The following is a 16828-nucleotide window of genomic DNA, read 5'->3' as shown; positions in this document are numbered from 1 at the left end:
TGTAACTGAATGACTGAATGCTTAGAAAGGTTCCTGGCTATAATGGACAAAATAGAGCTGCTGCATGCCTGTCATGCCAGTGTGCTGTGTACAGATACACCTCATCCTTGTTTCTGTGGGTGGAAAGCTATTAAACAAGATAGAAAGAAATGGTGGGTTTCTGACAGGAATAAAGCAGCAGGCATCACATGGTGGACTTGAATCCCCACAGGGAATGACTCCACCCTGAGCCTGAGGAAGGCTCCGTGAGATCTTATAGCATATTCAGACTAAACTACATCTAGGTGTGATCACTATCTGTGATGGTTAATTTTATGTCAACTTGGCTGGGCCATGGTGCTCAGACACGTGGTCAACATTATTCTGGCTGTTTCTGTGAGGGTGTTTTTGAATGAGACTTACATTTAAATAAGTGGACTTTGAGTAAAGCAGATTGCCTTCCATAATGCAGGTGGGCTTCATCCAATCAGTTGAAGGGCTTATCAGAACAAAGGTTGACCTCTCCCAAACAAGAAGGAATTATGCCTGCAGACTGTTTTTGGACTCAAAGTGCAACATGAACTCATCCCTGGTTCTCCAGCCTGCTGGCCTCCACATCAGCTTTTGGACTTACCCAGCCCACAATCACACGAACCAATTGCTTAAAACAAATGTATTTCTCTCTATACATACAACCTATTGGTTCTGTTTCTCTGGAGAACCCTGACTAATGCACTATCCATTTAGCCTTAGGTTAGCCCCCAAAACATCTAGTAAAGGGAGAAAAATATACTAAACACTAAGGGAAATAAAACATTATACATGTTATAATAGAATTATTTTAAAAGCACATATGAGACAGAGAAGAGAGAGGTCCATTATATCCTCTGCGGATCAGAGAAAGCTTTATTAAAGGTTGATCTAAGCTTGCAAGATGAATAAATATTCTGCAAGCAGATGGAAGGGGGTCTGGTGGAGCAGGATCCCTGGCACCAATGCTCCTTGCATGAGGAGAGGCCCAGAGATGTAAAACAGCACAGCACACTAGAAAATCGCAAGTCGGTTTATACAGCTCAAGCATAGGGTGAGTAGGGACTGGGGCAAGAAAGAAGGCAAGTGATAAAGCCAGAAAAATATAAAAGAGCTAACTCATGAAAGGTCTGGTATGACAAGGCAAGCAGTTTGAATTTCATTTTGTAGGAAAACATATAAAGGTTCTAAAAACAGGCAAACGATCACAGTTGCAGCTTTAAAAGCTACCTCTGGTAGCAGTGTTGAGAACAGGTTCAAAAGATGGAAACGGTGGGAGAGGAGCAAGCATGGATGGACCACATTAGAGGTCAATGTCTTAGTCTGATTGGACTGCGGTAACAAAGTACCACAGACTGGGGTAGCTTAAACAACAGAAATTTATTTCTCACATTTTTGGAGGCTGGGAAGTACCAGATCAAGGTGTTGGCCAATTAGGTTTCTGGTGAGAGCTATCTTCCCGGCTTGCAGACAGCCACCTTCTTGCTAGGTCCTCACATGGCCTTTCCTCAGTGTGTGCACCTGTATACACACACACACACACACACACACACACACAGATCTCTCTCTTGCTCTTCTTATAAAACCACCAATCCTATCAGATTAGAACCACACCCTTATGACCTCATTTCACTTTAGATTATTTCCTAAAAGCCCTATCTCCAAATACAATAGCATTAGGGGTTAGGGCTTCAACATATGAATCCTGACAGAAGACACAAGTCAATCTGCAGCTGAATTGAAGTAATCTAGTTAAGAGATGATACAGACCTAAGCTAAACTAATAGCAGTGGAGATGGAGAAAGATGTGATGCTAACAAGGGAAAATAACAAGACCCGGTTACAAGTTAAATATGAAGAGTCAAAAGACTATGAAGTTTCTGAATTACATAATTGGATGAATGGTGGTACCACCCATTTAAACTGGGAAAGCAGGTTATTGGCCCAGCAAAACCCCAAGGGCCTCAGACTTGGAAAATGCAGGTCCAGTGAAGAGCGGAATTGAGAAGTCAGACTGAAAACAAAGGGATTACTGAAGATCTATTTACTGAAGACTCAATCGTCACTGACTGGTCTGAGATTTCGTTTTGCCCTAGTTACAAACACATCAGTTAGCCTGTTACTGTTTTGTAGATGCTGACAGCAGACAGAAAACTTCTGGGTCAGAGACAAAGAACTTTATTAATCATGGCACAGCATCAGCATGTTTGCTTTGATTCCCTGGACCCCAAGGCCCTGGGGGGTAATGTGATATGAGCCTAGATGAATGCTGCGCACATAGTGGTTGGGGTCGAAGCTGAAGAACACCAAGATTGGGGAGCCTACCATTTTATAGCAAGCTGTAAGCAAGCCTGTTCTTTGTCCCAGAGATAGACAATACCTCATCCTTCAAGACTGCTTGCTACAAACACAACTTTGGAGAAATGGCCCAGGTAAAAAGCAGACAGAGCTGTGCATTCTTGGTATATCCAATAAGACATACAGGAATATAAGAGACTCATAGAAGACCTTCACAACACTGACCAACCTAGTTCATTCCCTCTGTGACTCCAAAGGCATTTATGGCCCAGGCAAAATACAAAGTAAGGTATCTCGAAAGAAATGGAACAAACTTTTTGGAGACAACTCAAGTGCTAGAATGGATCTCATTACTCCAGAGAAAAGTACTCCAAATTCTAGTATTTGAAAGGTCTCAAAGAAAATAGTACTGTCCAAGAACAATAAAGTGAACAAGCCCACTCACATACAAGAAGCTCCTTCAAGTTTCTTATCATTGTCGTCTTTTTTCCCCAGTATGTAATTGTGAAACTTTTCAAACATACAGAAAAGCCGAAAAGTAGTATAATAAACACCTTTACATCTACCACTTTGAACAACTGTTAACAGCATTTTGCCATATCTGCTTTCTTTTTATTTCTGTGGGTTTTTTCCTCTCTTTCTTAGAAGGCGCTTAAAAATAACTTGCAGGCATCATGACTTTCTCCCCAAATATTTCACATAAGGAAATTTTCCTACATAACCATAATACCATTATCACATCTAAAAAAATTAACAATTCTTCCTCAATTGCCCCTAAAAAGTGTGTAGGGTTTTTTTTTGTTTTATATTATTATTTTTTGAACCAAAATTCCATCAATGTTCACACATTGAATTTGGTTGCTATGTCTCCTTGTTTATTTTCATATACAATAGTCTCCTCCACCTCCAACACATAAATCTTTTTAATGATATTCACTGCTTGATGAGACCAAGCCAACTGTCTTTTACATGTCCCATACTCTGGATTTGTCTGATTTTGTCCTTGTGGTGTCATTTACTTTTCCCTCTATTCCTGTATGGCATGAAAATTGGAAGATACATTTAAAGGTGTGATTAGAGTCAGATTCAACATATATAAGAAGAATAATCACAGTTATTGTGGTGGACTTCCAACCACATCACATCGGAAGCACATAATGTCATGTTGTTCTATTACTAGTGATACTAACTTTGTTCACTTAAGTAAAGTGCTGACAGCTACATCTTGATTTTAAGGTACGTATTTTTCCCTTTATAATTGTAAGAAATCTGTGAGGTGATACTTTGGTACTATGCAAATATTCCCTCACATCCTTTCACCTAACAAAATTAGCATCCATTCATGATCCTTATCTGAATCAATTATTTTATGGAGGAGTTGTGTGTTCATTTTCTAGTACTAATATAACAATTTACCACAAACTTAACAACATTAAACAACACAATTTAGCATCTCACAATTTGTACATCACAAATCTGGATTGGTTCTACTGGTTTCTCTGCTCCAGGTTTCACAAGGCCAAAATCAAAGCGTCAGCCAGCTGGGCTCTTATCAAGAGGTTCTGGAGAGAGTCTGCTTCCAAGCTCACTCAGGTTGTTGGCAAAATGCAGTTCACTGAGGCTGTAGGACTGAGATCCTGTTTCCTTGCTGGCTGTTAGTTTGGGGACCCTTAGCTGCTACAGGCCTCTCTCTGATCCTTGCACTTGGTTCCTATATCTCTGAGAGAGCAATGATGTGTTGAATCCTTCTCATGTTTGGAATCTCTCTTCCTTCCTCTTCCTTGGTGGAATTTCTGTCACTGATTCTTCTGCCTTTCTCTTCTCCGTTTAATGGCTCATGTGATTGCACTGGGTCCATCCAGATAATCCAGGATAATCTCCCTACCTTAAGGTCAATTGACTAGTAACCTTAACTACATCCACAAAGTCCCTTCACAGTAGTACCAAATTAGCGTTTGATAGAATAAGCAGGAAATGAGAATCTTGGGGGAATATCTTTAGAATTATGCCTACCACAGGCGGCAAAATGGTGATTTTCTAATTCTATCCTATTTTTTAATTTTACTAGCCAGTATTCTTTGGTAAAGAAAAGCTTTCCTTCCTCACCTACAAATAACAACAGTTCCTCATAAAAAGGCTAGCTATATAATTCTTTCCCTTTGATCATCAATTTTCAGATAATTTTCATCTTTCATGGCAAACTAACTATATTTTTTAAAAATATTATGGAATCATGACTTTTTATTAAATGTTTTACAATCAATAGAATCCTTATTCTGTTTTATCCTCAAATTGTCCCAATTCTGGCCAAAGGAAGCCCCTTCAAGTTGGTTCCTCTGTCCTTTTCACATACTTCCATTATGCTAAGTGTTTGCTTTCCAGCAAAACATGATGTCCACAGCTCATTTTATATTTTCCCATTTCCAGATCTGGAATAAGCCTTTTCTCCAAGGAGTCCTGGCTCCTTTTACTAGGTAATGCATTTAGAAACCAAGGTTTTACCACTAAGTATACTCATTCCTACTAGGGAATCACTACTTCCAGTCCTTTTCAGTGGGTAGAACTAGGAAATATACTTTTAAAACATAATGTGTTTGCAGTGATATTCCAAAACTTAAATTTTACTCTACAGGGGCCTTCCTAACTGCTTTGATGTTATATTTTGTATCTCTTTTCTCGAATCCTGAAAATCACAGTGCACAATTACATTTACATATTTACTTATTTGCTTTAATATGCCATATTCATAAGATAGTATCAAAATTATTATACTAATATCACTATTTACAATAATACCACTGAGTTAATTTTAACATTTCATTGGCCATTCTTCTTATCCTTAGGACAAAATCCAACAAAGGAAGTACCAAGTACTGTATCTAAAAGACATCTGAAATAATTCTTTTTTCTGTTTGGTTAGGCTACCACCTAGACACTTATGCTCATTAGCTTCATCTTCTTTTCAATTTTATGGTGTGCTTTTTTCCCTAAAATATTAAAATGTGTATATGGTTCAAAAATCAAAACTATATAAAAAGGTATTAGAGATTTCTCAACGCCATCGTTTCATTTCATTCCTCCACATTCCCCATAGATAAACATTAATTTGAGTTTATCTTTCCAGATTTTTTTTCACAAAAATAAACCAACAAATACTGAATTTCTTTCCTCTCCCTGCTCACACAAAAAGGAGAATGTATCTGTAATTGTGTAAGATATTGGCAATTTCCCCTCTAAAAGTATCATATTTTACATTCCTACCAGCAACATATATGAGAGGTCCTTTTTCTCTACAGCCCCATCTACTGAGTGTGCTGTCAAGCTTAGAGTTTTGTCCACCTGACAGGTGAGAAATGTTATCTCAGTATAGTCTTCATTAACATGTCTCTTATTATGAGTGAGGCTAAACAACTTTTCATATGTTTAAAGGCTATTTGCATTTTCCCTCTAAACTGCTTGTTCATGCCTATTGCCCAATGGTTGGGTTTTTTGTGTGGGTTTTTTTGGTCTTTTTCTTTAAGTTTTAGAAGAGCTAGTAGCCTTTGGCAGCTTCCTTGCTGTCTGATACGACAAGATATTCCAGGCTCATGTCATTTGTTTCTTGCCCCAGACTGGAATCTAACATTTCACCAAAGAACTCAGGTTGCTTTAATGGAAGTAGTATTTCAAAACTACAATCATTGATCCTGGATTGGTATTTCAAAACAATTGGGTTGAGAGGTTTTATTTCATTTTTTGTATTTAGATCTCTGACCCATATGGAGTTCATTCTGGTATCCAGTGTGATGAATAGTCACATTTTATATTATTTCACGATTATCTTCCCCCTCCTCCTCAAAGCCCCAGTAGATAGTTGTATGTCATAGTTGCACAGCCTTCTAGTTGCTGTATGTGGGACGAGGCCTCAGCATGGCCGGAGAAGCGGTGCATCGGTGTGCACCCGGGATCCGAACCTGGGCCGCCAGCAGCGGAGCGCGCGCACTTAACCGCTAAGCCACGGGGCCGGCCCACGATTATCTATCAATTACTTAAAGTTCTTTTTCCCCCAGTGATTTAAGATTGCACCATAACATAAACTATACTTCCATGTGTATTTGGACGTTCAATGTGTTTCTGGACTTTGTATTGTGTTCAACTGGTCTGTGTGTCTGTTCATATGTCAATGCCATATTGTTTTTAAGAGGCTTACAGTTTTTCTCAATTGGGTTTTCTCATTATTTCGGTGACTATTTCTTTAATTCTAAGATATCTAATTATTAATATCATCCTAGATATAGCATCCCACTTGTAGGAATGGATGTTAGAGAGAGATGGAAGTCAAAAGAGATTGCTGACCAACTCTGGGCCAATAGTCATTTCTTCGTCTCTACCATAGAAAGATAAATTCGATGTGAGTAATAATAAGTAGACAAAGAGAGAGAAAGGGAAGAGAAAAACAAGAAATTAGACCTTCATAACATTAATAATAAAAGTAAATTAGAAATCTTAAATAGTGCAGTTCTATTTTCATTCCATGCTCCTAATATTTAATGGCACATTAAAGAATATAAAATATCATATGTATGCATCTTACTTATTCCTCACAACAGTACAGATAATTGTATCCCTATTTTACCATGGAGGCTCAGAAATATTATTTTTCTAAAGTTACACAGATAGTGACTGAGCCACAATTAGGACCCAGATCTGCTAATGGCTAGCCCTTTGTTTCTGTGACAGTATAAGAGGCATGAATTTCACTTATATGAAAGTATTAATTATATACAGATAATCACATTATATTCAAATATTTGAATATTAAAATAATGATAATTTATATTGTTGTTCCTTACTTTAAGTTGCTCTCATTTCACATACCTGAAATGGCCACTGAAAAAAACCCTATAAACCACCTCTGGCCTACATTCTTTAATAAATTCCATTTTTTTAATTATAATGTTTTTCAGTAATTTTCCACTATTTTACAAGACATATTACTAATTTAGGTCCAGGAAAAAAAATTATGCCCCTAGTTGTTTTTGTAAGTATGATCCTATCCATGAACAAAGAGTCAAGCTTATAAGACTACCCAATCACTGCTATGCTCTTATTAAGAACATTGATAATTTATTAATTCTTAAAGAAGCAATCAAGATAAATATTAAAGGAAATGCCAAGACCTAAATTAGGCAAGAAAATCAAATCTCTCTTTCATTAGAATTTATGCTGAATTAGAAATTCTCCATTTAATAGTAATTCAGTACTGACATGAAAGAGATCACTGAGAAAATTTCACAAGTGACATGCTGAGTTTTTACCATTCTATTTACTATTTAACATGATAGCCTTTCCAGGCTTTTTGATCGAGTCTACCAGAAACATCATTCCCCAGCATTCAACTCCAATATATATACACTGGAGACTTCTATTTCGAAAATTATCCTTTCACAACACTCTCCCACCTAAGTCCTTAAACTGACAGTATTTTTCTGAATTTAGAGAAATTATCCAAACATTAAAGGCTATATGTTTTCATCAAGCTACTTGTTTTTATCAAGCTATAGGTAGACAGTAAAAAAATATATATATACATATTAGCAAAAGCATTTGTTTGACTATAAAAATGTAACTCTGTGAATGTATTCTTTTGCATAGTTACGGCACTGCATTCTAAAAACAAACTGACATCTCAGTTTATTTTACTTACACAATAAGTTTAATTTACACAGAAATGATAGAGCATTTCAGGAGCAAGTCTTAAAAACAATTTCTGCTGAATGACTGCTATAATAATCTCCTTAAGAGAGGAATAAACATAAACTAAAACGGCAGTTGTGAAACATATATAGTGCTCTCAGCTGAAGACAAAACTCAATATTTAGTAGGAATACACTAAAAAAACAGAATGGGTTTTGGTTTAGATTGCTAGCTGAAGTCAAAATCTGTTTCCTTAAAACTTCAATCTTAAGCATATCAAAAGCTGTTTATTAAGGCAGGCTCCCAGGCAACAAACTCAAATTTGCACTGTCTTCTGAATTTCCCCCTATCCACCAATGAGGAGAAAAGAGGTTTCTCAGTGCTTCTATGTCCGGGACGTGGTGAGACGCTTTCTACAGGTTCTTGCTTAATGGAACTAGGGATCTTATTGGTAACATGAAGTACTAAATTACTTTCAGAATTTAAATACAAAGGTTTATTTGTTTTCTAGGAACTGTAGACAGTTATATAAGAACTTACATTTTCTAAATTATAGTGACATAAATCTAGAGTTGCCAACAAAGGTTAAAAATTTTCCAATGGAATATGCCACAAATACAGTCTATTTTTTATCAAATAATTTTAATCAGCAAAGCTTTAATAGTCTGAAACTTCTAGAACGTAAATTAAAAGCAGAATAAAATAATTAAAAATTGTTTAGATTTACAAATAGGAAAACTATCATTAACATACCATTTTCCTTTACAAGAGAATACATGTCCTTATGTTTAAATTCCTAACATTAAGAAATTCTCTAGGGCCTGCCCCGTGGCTTAGCGGTTAAGTGTGCGCACTCCACTACTGGCGGCCCGGGGTTCAGATCCCTGGGGCACACCCACGCACCGCTTCTCCAGCCATGCTGAGGCCACGTCCCGCATACAGCAACTAGAAGGATGTGCAACTATGACATACAACTATCTACTGGGGCTTTGGGGAAAAAAAAAAAGGAGGAGGATTGGCAATAGATGTTAGCTCAGAGCCGGTCTTCCTCAGCAAAAAGAGGAGGATTAGCATGGACGTTAGCTCAGGGCTGATCTTCCTCACAAAAAAAAAAAGAAAGAAAGAAATTCTCTAAAGTGCACAGATCCAGAATTTACACAAAACAGTTTATATATTTGTACCATACTCATTTATTACCAACAAATATCAGAGGACACAGAAAGTTTCCCCAAATTGCTTAGAGACATGCATAAAAAAATACTGCAAAACAGAGTGAAGTACCTTAAGAGAAATAAAGCAAACTCACGCCTTTAGTTTACTTTAGTAACATTATTTTTTTATTCTATTTTATTTTTAATTTAATTTTTAATCTTGCAAATGACATTCATCTTTAAAGTCACTTTAAATCATTTTTGGAAGAAGACAAGATAGGAAGAAAAGGAGAATGGGGAAAAAGGAAATCGAGAAGAGAGAAAGAAAGACCGTAGCAAAGGAGGTGAGGAAAAGTTCCCTAAAGGAGGAGACGTTTGAGTCAAAACCTGAAGGCAGGTGGAGATAGGGGTATCGTGAACAAGGGAGGAAGGGCACGTCAAAGAGAGAAAACAGTGTAAGATAAAAGTACAAGGTGTGAATGAGAATAGCAAGTTGGTAAATCTAACTTGAAGGCATAGCTCAGGAATAGAAATTAAGAAATATGGATGAAAAGACAGGTCCACGTAAGTGTTAAATCTCACTACAATAAACCCCAAATAAATTCACTGTAGTGAAAATTGTGTTATTATTTGTATATACCTAGAACTCCTACATCTCACTCCTAAGATGTAGGAAATGAAATTCAATTAATAACCAATCTTCAACAGTGAAATTAGCAGTGAAAACAAGTATTTCAAATAAGACATAAGAAGCAAGATGGTATAGAACAAATGCTATAACAACCAGACTTTCCCTCTCCACCCTTGGATCTTTTGTTGTGCTGAATTTTATGTTAGGAAGTTACATTAACTTTTGATCAATATATTGGGGAATAAAAGGGATTGGTATTTGAAGCTCAGGGATCCACTGATCTAAATTTGAGAAACATTGCGTTAAAAGTGAAATTCCGTGATTTTAGGTGATCACTTGGGGCCAACCCGATTATAAACACAAATGTGAATTCAGGTACAGGAGGTGGGAACCTAGATATGCAGAATATTTTCTCTCCCTATATATAATCATTAAACTGAAAATTCAAAATATTTTGATTATCATGGAGTAAAGTCCAACAAAAATAAATCTGTTACCCGCCCCATGTCCAAAGAATTAGGTAGGAGACCGTAGTCTCGAGAAAGGAATCACTTACACATGGGATTGTCTAATAAGACACACTGGCCAGATTTTGATACAAATGATGTTGGAGGATATAGGTTGAGAGTGAAAAAAGATGCAGATACCAAAAAAGACAGGGTACATTTGGAGAACAACACATGTCCAAGTGAACAAGTGTACATGGCTTATGGAAAAGAGTAAAATGTAAGCCCCATATTAAAAAAAAAAAACAAATAGGGCTGGCCTGGTGGTGTAGTGGTTGAGTCTGGCACACTCCGCTTTGGCGACCAGGGTTTGTGGGTTCAGATCCCAGGTGCAGACCTACACCACTCATTAAGCTATGCTGTGGTGGCATCCCATATATAAAATAGAGGAAGACTGGCACAGATGTTAGCTCAGGGACGATCTTCCTCAAGCAAAGAGAGGAAGATTGGCAACTGGTGTTAGCTCAGGGTCAATCTTCCTCATCAAAATAAATAAATAAACAACCCCAGTCCTTAGGCCACAGGGTATGGATATTCAATAATCAAAATATTACCAGTTTGCAGCATATAATTAATTCAAGTGGAAATAGGCAAATTTTTTTTATGTGCAGCAGAAATTATTCAGGGCATTAAACATACTTAAGCTATAAATGCTAGAGAACAATGTCAAGAACTGTGGAGGGCCTGAGATTTTACCCTGCTTGCAAGGTAACAAGTTAGCCTACTACAGTTTCATGGATGCTGCCAGAAGACACTAGACTCCAGGGTCAGATGTTACTCAGGGTACAGCAGGCAGCATCAGCTTCATGTTTTCATCTGTTCCTCTTGCCCCTCAAATCCCAAAAAGGCCATATGGATAGGCCAAGAGTAGAGGCTGAGCACACAGTGGGACAACATCAAAGTTAAGGAATGACAAGCTTACACAGCCCAATCTTATAAGAGGGTTGCTAGCAAATCTGCCCACATATTGCCACCAATAGAGGAAGGGAGGAACGTTATCTTTAGTAGCTTGGACAGCAAACAAATCTGCCCTCTGCCTTGGAGGAAGACACAATCTCTATCTTCCAAGGTTGTTTCTTACACAAACGTTCTCAAAAAGATAGTCCAGAACAAAGCAGTCAATGCCTTTTCTCAGAGACATGCAGAAATGCAAGAGATCCATGGAGAACTGTCTCCCAGCCAACATAAACTAAGTTTCATATATTCTTTATGCTATTCTTTTTTGTGTGTGTGTGAAGAAGATCAGCCTTGAGCTAACATCCATGCCAATCCTCCTCTTTTTGCTGAGGAAGACTGGCCCTGGGCTAACATCTGTGCCCATCTTCCTCCACTTTATATGGGATGCCGCCACAGCATGGCCTGACAAGCGGTACATCGGTGCGCGCCCGGGATCTGAACCCAGGCCACCAGCAGCGGAGTGCACGCACTTAACTGCTATGCCACGGGGCCAGCCCCTCTTTACGCTATTCTTAACCAAGTAACTCACTGTGACTACTTTATTAAAGAGCCAACAAGGAATAAAGAAATTTCAGCTTTTCCTTAGAGAAGTAAAGTAGTTGTCTAGTTATCACACTAAACAAATGTATCCCTATGCATTTTATTAAAAATACTTAATATGACAGAGAATGAGTAAAACTTTAGCTTTAACAAATCATTCACCTGAATGACAAATGACATTTTCAAAGGTTCCTACCACCGGTATCATGTGAAGTACCTAATGGTCACAAGGCTTAATCCTTTATCAAGTCAGTAAGCAGGTTAGATCCAATTTATTAGCCAAATATCAATCCTCTTCATATAGATAAGCACTTTTTTTAACTTTATTGAGGAATAATTGACAAACATAATTGTAAATATTTAAAGTATACAAAATGATGATTTGATATACATATTCTAGAAAGATTATCAAGATCAAGATAATTAATATATCCATCATATCACACAGTTAACACAGGTAACTCTCTGTTGTTTTTTTTTTTTCCAGATAAGCACTTAAAAGAACACTTATTCCTCCTGGCACAGCAAAGGATTCAACCTCTTAAAACCATTTAAAAAAATAAAATTTGGCATAAATTTGTTTTCCAATGTAATGACTCACCACAAAATATTAAGGTCATGGGAAGGATATGTTTGTATAAAAACATAAACTTTTAAACTGAGAACATGTCAAACATAACCATTAAAGATAATTAAACCAAAAAAAGGCAAAACCTTTTTAGAATCACTTTTTCTAGAAAGAGCACATGACCTGCTTCAGCTTTAAAACCTTTATTCTGACTACTTAAAATTGGAAAAAACAAGGTTGAAGTTGTATATATATGACCATACCTCTCCTAGAGCTTCGTATCTTTTCTGGTTCCATCTGTGCAAGTCTTCCCGGTAGTTAAAAACAAACGGTTCCCCAGTTTTTATGTGCCTTAACTGCCCCTCTAGAAGATAAACAACAACATTGCTGTGATTCAGAGTACATTTACAATAATACGGAAAGTACAACAAATAATGTCTGATAAAAATGTAAAATAACTGTCTCAGAACAGTTTCGTTTTTTCATTAGATTTTTTCTTCAAATATCAATATGATGCAAACATAAAATAGCACAAAAGAATGGCCCCAAGTACTCAAATGCTACGCTTTTTGATTTTCATTTCTCTAATCTAAAGCAAATTAACAATATTTGAGGACCTATAATGTATAAGGATCTTTGCTAGCTACAGCCATGGACATGGTCCCAGTTCTTAAGTTTAGAGGCTACCTGAGCAGTAGAAGCATAAATATTCAAAGTTAAGCAACTTTTCAGGAAGCTCAACAAGAATGAAGCAAGTCAATAATATAAAAACTGCCCCAGGCAATTCACGTAAACAATAAAGTCTAAAATGAGTTTGGAAAAATGAAGGATCCCTATAAGCTAGAATATGTTCAGAAGGTTTCAGTGAGATTTCTCAACCAGGCCTTGAAATATAGGTAGGATTCATACGGAAATTGGAGAGAGGCTGTGAGCCAACACAGGTTTGGACTGTCAGGTCAGACTCACTCAATTCAGAGATTTTACTGATAATGAATAACTTTACTAATAATTTCAAGGGTATAAGCAGTCAACAGGCACAGGCAAAGCAGCAAGAGGTCTGGGACAGCCTGGGTATTTCTTCCCAGGTCCTTTGCTCTCACTTGGGAGCACTCTGCTCCAGAGTAGGCGAGGTCTCTAAGCAAGGCATATAGGTTTCCTCACACATTGGTGAGCATCTTGATTATAAAACACTTCCATTTTATTTGCCAGAGAGTTGTACTGCTTATGTGATATTCTTGAGAGAAACATGTCTCACATATCCATAGATTGTAGGTTTGTTTACCATAAGCAATGCCAAAGTGGTCATCCTGCTCAAAGTATCCCATGGATAAGGATTCTCCTCATAGTAAACATCAGTTTGTATTCACTAAAAGATTAAATTATCAGCATGTTTACAAGGAGAAAAGACCAGGCCACCTGTCTTCTTTCTTTGCCCAGGAGCATTCCCCTGGTAATGAGGAGAGAAATAGACCACAGGCCAATTGCTTTAACCCCCACCCCACCCAAGCAATATAAATAAAATTGTAAAAAATAGACAGCAAGTTCAAGTAACAGTGAACAATCCATTTTAACAGAAACAAAGAGTATTGAGCCAAATAGTAGAATATAACACTGGAGGACACGTTGGGATCAAATGGTAGAAGGCCCAAACTACTGGGTTTGACCTTTATCCTAAGAGCAGTGAGGCATAAGAAAGGGTTTAGGGGAAGAGGAGGGACATAATCAAGCTGAAAGAGTTAGTACTTGATTTTTACCTAATGGTGGCACACAGGAGTGGAGAAAGACTTGTAAGTTATGGAACTGAAACTGAATCCAGGAAATATACTACCCCAAGTAAAAAAACTTCACTAGTTTTATGAATCAATTTCACTACATATAAAATGGTTATTTCTAATATATAAAATAAGGGGTAATCTTTAGTTGTAAAGCTCTTTAATTCTCTCAACACGAGACACTGTACTGGATCACTATAACACTCTTTTATGGTCAGATGGTGCCATACAAACTATAAGATGAATCTATGTTTTTCTTTCTGGGAGAAGGAAATTCCGATTTAAGATACCAATACAAGTAGATTGAGGGCATCTACAAATCTAAAACTTATGATTTTGACTAAAGCAACCTTAAAGGTATATGACATATAGTAATGTGTAATATTGCTGCAGCTGAAATTTGAAATGTATTTTCTGTGAGACTGCTGTGTGAAAGGGAACTGACCTACCTAGCTAGTGAGTTTAACAGACCACTTGAATCTACATCTCAAAGACGTTTTGTTGTTTTTTCAAATTCTCTACTCATTTTAGACATAATAATTCTTATAAAGTCATACAGATTTTGATTCTTTAGGAAAAATGGGCCCCATCAAAAGAGCCAACTATTAGTACTAGTGATAAAAGTGAAAAGAAGGTAAAGAGGCAAAAAAGGTGAGCATTCTCATCCAGAAAAGATATCTGGATCACTTATGTTATACTTATATTTGCAAATTTAGCATATCTCAAAGGTTTGGAAAATCTCTCCAGCAACTGTCTATGGTCTGATTTAGGAGACTTTAGCTTAGGGTCCCCTAGAATTGGTTGTAAAGTTTCATGTGTATACCCAAATGCATGTTATTCTGGGAAGTGTTTCCATTTATTTTATTACATTTGTGGTGGAGTCTAGGACCCAAAATAGGCTATCACCAGCCTAAACGAACTAATAAATTTAAAATATTTAGGACACTTTCTGGCACGTAGTAAGAGTTCAGTAAATAACAGGTATCCTGGAAGACAAGGTTCAAACTCAAATGGTCTGCCACCAAGTCCAGTTATTTTTTTGGTGATACAAAGTGTGCAGTATTATGATGCTGCACCAGGGCTTAGGGAGTATGGGTGAGGGTAAAAGGGGGAAAAGCCTTCACCTTCTTCATCTTCCAAAGCAAGGACATTTGAGTTGATCCTTACACAATTACAACAATTGGAAAATGGCTAAATGGGCAATTTAATCACAAGGAATATTTGAAAAGGCACAGTGAATTGAAGGAACAAGGTATCATTTTGATGCAGGTAAAAAGAATCTCTTCCCTTTGTTACAATTTTTTTTTTGCTTAGAGTGAACTTTGTATCCAAATTCTTCTTTTACAACTAAGAACTTTAAAATCCTTTAGAAAAATTTACAAGCTTCTTCAATCAGGTAATGAAAGTTTCATTTCAAAGCTTTCCTAAGAGTTTTTGTCATTATAAATCTGAAAAAGAAATCCCTGAAGATACTAAGTTAGAATTGCCCTTTTAGGGGTTTAATATCGAGACCCAGTTTCCTATTTTCAAATCCTCACCTCTTTGAAAAAATATTCACCACTAACCCTGAATTCAAAGGTGAACTGTATCATGCTAAAAATAAGATCCTTAAAAGTGACATTCTCTCCTTGGAATGCAAGCATCTTTGCCTCACACTGTTAGTCTATATGTATGCAAAACAATGTCTAGGATACTTAAAAAATAAATGGTACATATGTGCAAGAGTGCATGTGCATTTGAGGTATATGTACATGAAAGGGCATATGCGTGTGCAAAGTGTAGGTGTGTACAAAAGTATGTGAGTGCATGGTATATGCATGCAAGGGTGTACAAATGTGTGTAAAGACACGTGTGTGTGACTGTATCTGAGAAGAAAGGGAGAGATAAAAATGTATTGCTTCTTTATTTTTTACTCACTTTAAGAAATGTTCAAGGAAGATGAAAGATAGACTCAATGAAAACTGATGTCCTACATCCATAAACGAAACACAGTTCTATGATTTACCCACACTACCAACACACTCCCCATCGCTATTCTGAAAGAAGAATCTAGTAATCATTTCAAAAGAACAGAGGCAATGTTAGTCTCAGTGCTCATTTGATTCTGTTATTAAAATATAAAAAAAATTTTTTTAAATATTACTATTCATACATATTTTGGCATAAAATATCCTTTATAAAAAAGCATGAGGGGCTGGCCCAGTAGCGGAGTGGTTAAGTTCCGCTTCGGTAGCCCAGGTTCGCAGGTTCAGATCCCGGGCGCAGACCGATGCACCGCTTGTTAAGCCATGCTATGGCAGGCGTCCCATATAAAAGTAGAAGAAGATGGGCATGGATATTAGCCCAGGGCCAATCTTTCTCAGCAAAAAGAGGAGGACTGGCAACAGATGTTAGCTCTGAGCTAATCTTCCTCACACACACACACAAAAAAGCATGAAAATTAATATCAGAAAAGAAATTAAAGTTTCCAATATCTTCCGTTTAAATTCACTTAATATTCTAGTACACAGAGACTATCACTCGAAGTCCTAACACCTATAACTGATATTGTAAAGGGATATCCACTAACACAATGATGACAGATCACCAATTTAGTTAATGCAGAGCAACAAATAGAAAGCTACAACTCAAATGCTACCTAGCCTGTAATAACATTACCCTTCAAGTATAATGGTGTGTTATTAATCCAATGAATCATAATTCTTTGTCCCAGAAACACC

General features: G+C 37.0%; 1 protein-coding gene across 12 annotated transcripts in view; it reads right to left on the bottom strand.

Annotated features, from left to right (window-relative positions):
• The window catches only part of ARB2A (ARB2 cotranscriptional regulator A), a 414663-nt gene that overhangs the window by 352220 nt on the left and 45615 nt on the right, over positions 1-16828 (bottom strand). For 11 of the 12 annotated variants that reach the window (XM_004420367.3, XM_014797235.2, XM_087430043.1 and 8 more), the window contains one exon: positions 12600-12700. The exons of the other annotated variant lie outside the window; for it this stretch is intronic. In XM_004420367.3, the coding sequence (XP_004420424.1) occupies positions 12600-12700 (101 nt within the window). The remainder of the gene's footprint in view (positions 1-12599; positions 12701-16828) is intronic. 12 annotated transcript variants of the gene reach the window in all.

The sequence above is a fragment of the Ceratotherium simum genome, chromosome 4 (genome assembly GCF_057802395.1).
Source record: "Ceratotherium simum simum isolate JZ-2026a chromosome 4, ASM5780239v1, whole genome shotgun sequence".
NCBI lineage: Eukaryota > Metazoa > Chordata > Mammalia > Perissodactyla > Rhinocerotidae > Ceratotherium > Ceratotherium simum.
The sequence above is the reverse complement of the archived record's forward strand: the minus strand, read 5'-3'. Positions and strand labels throughout refer to the sequence as shown.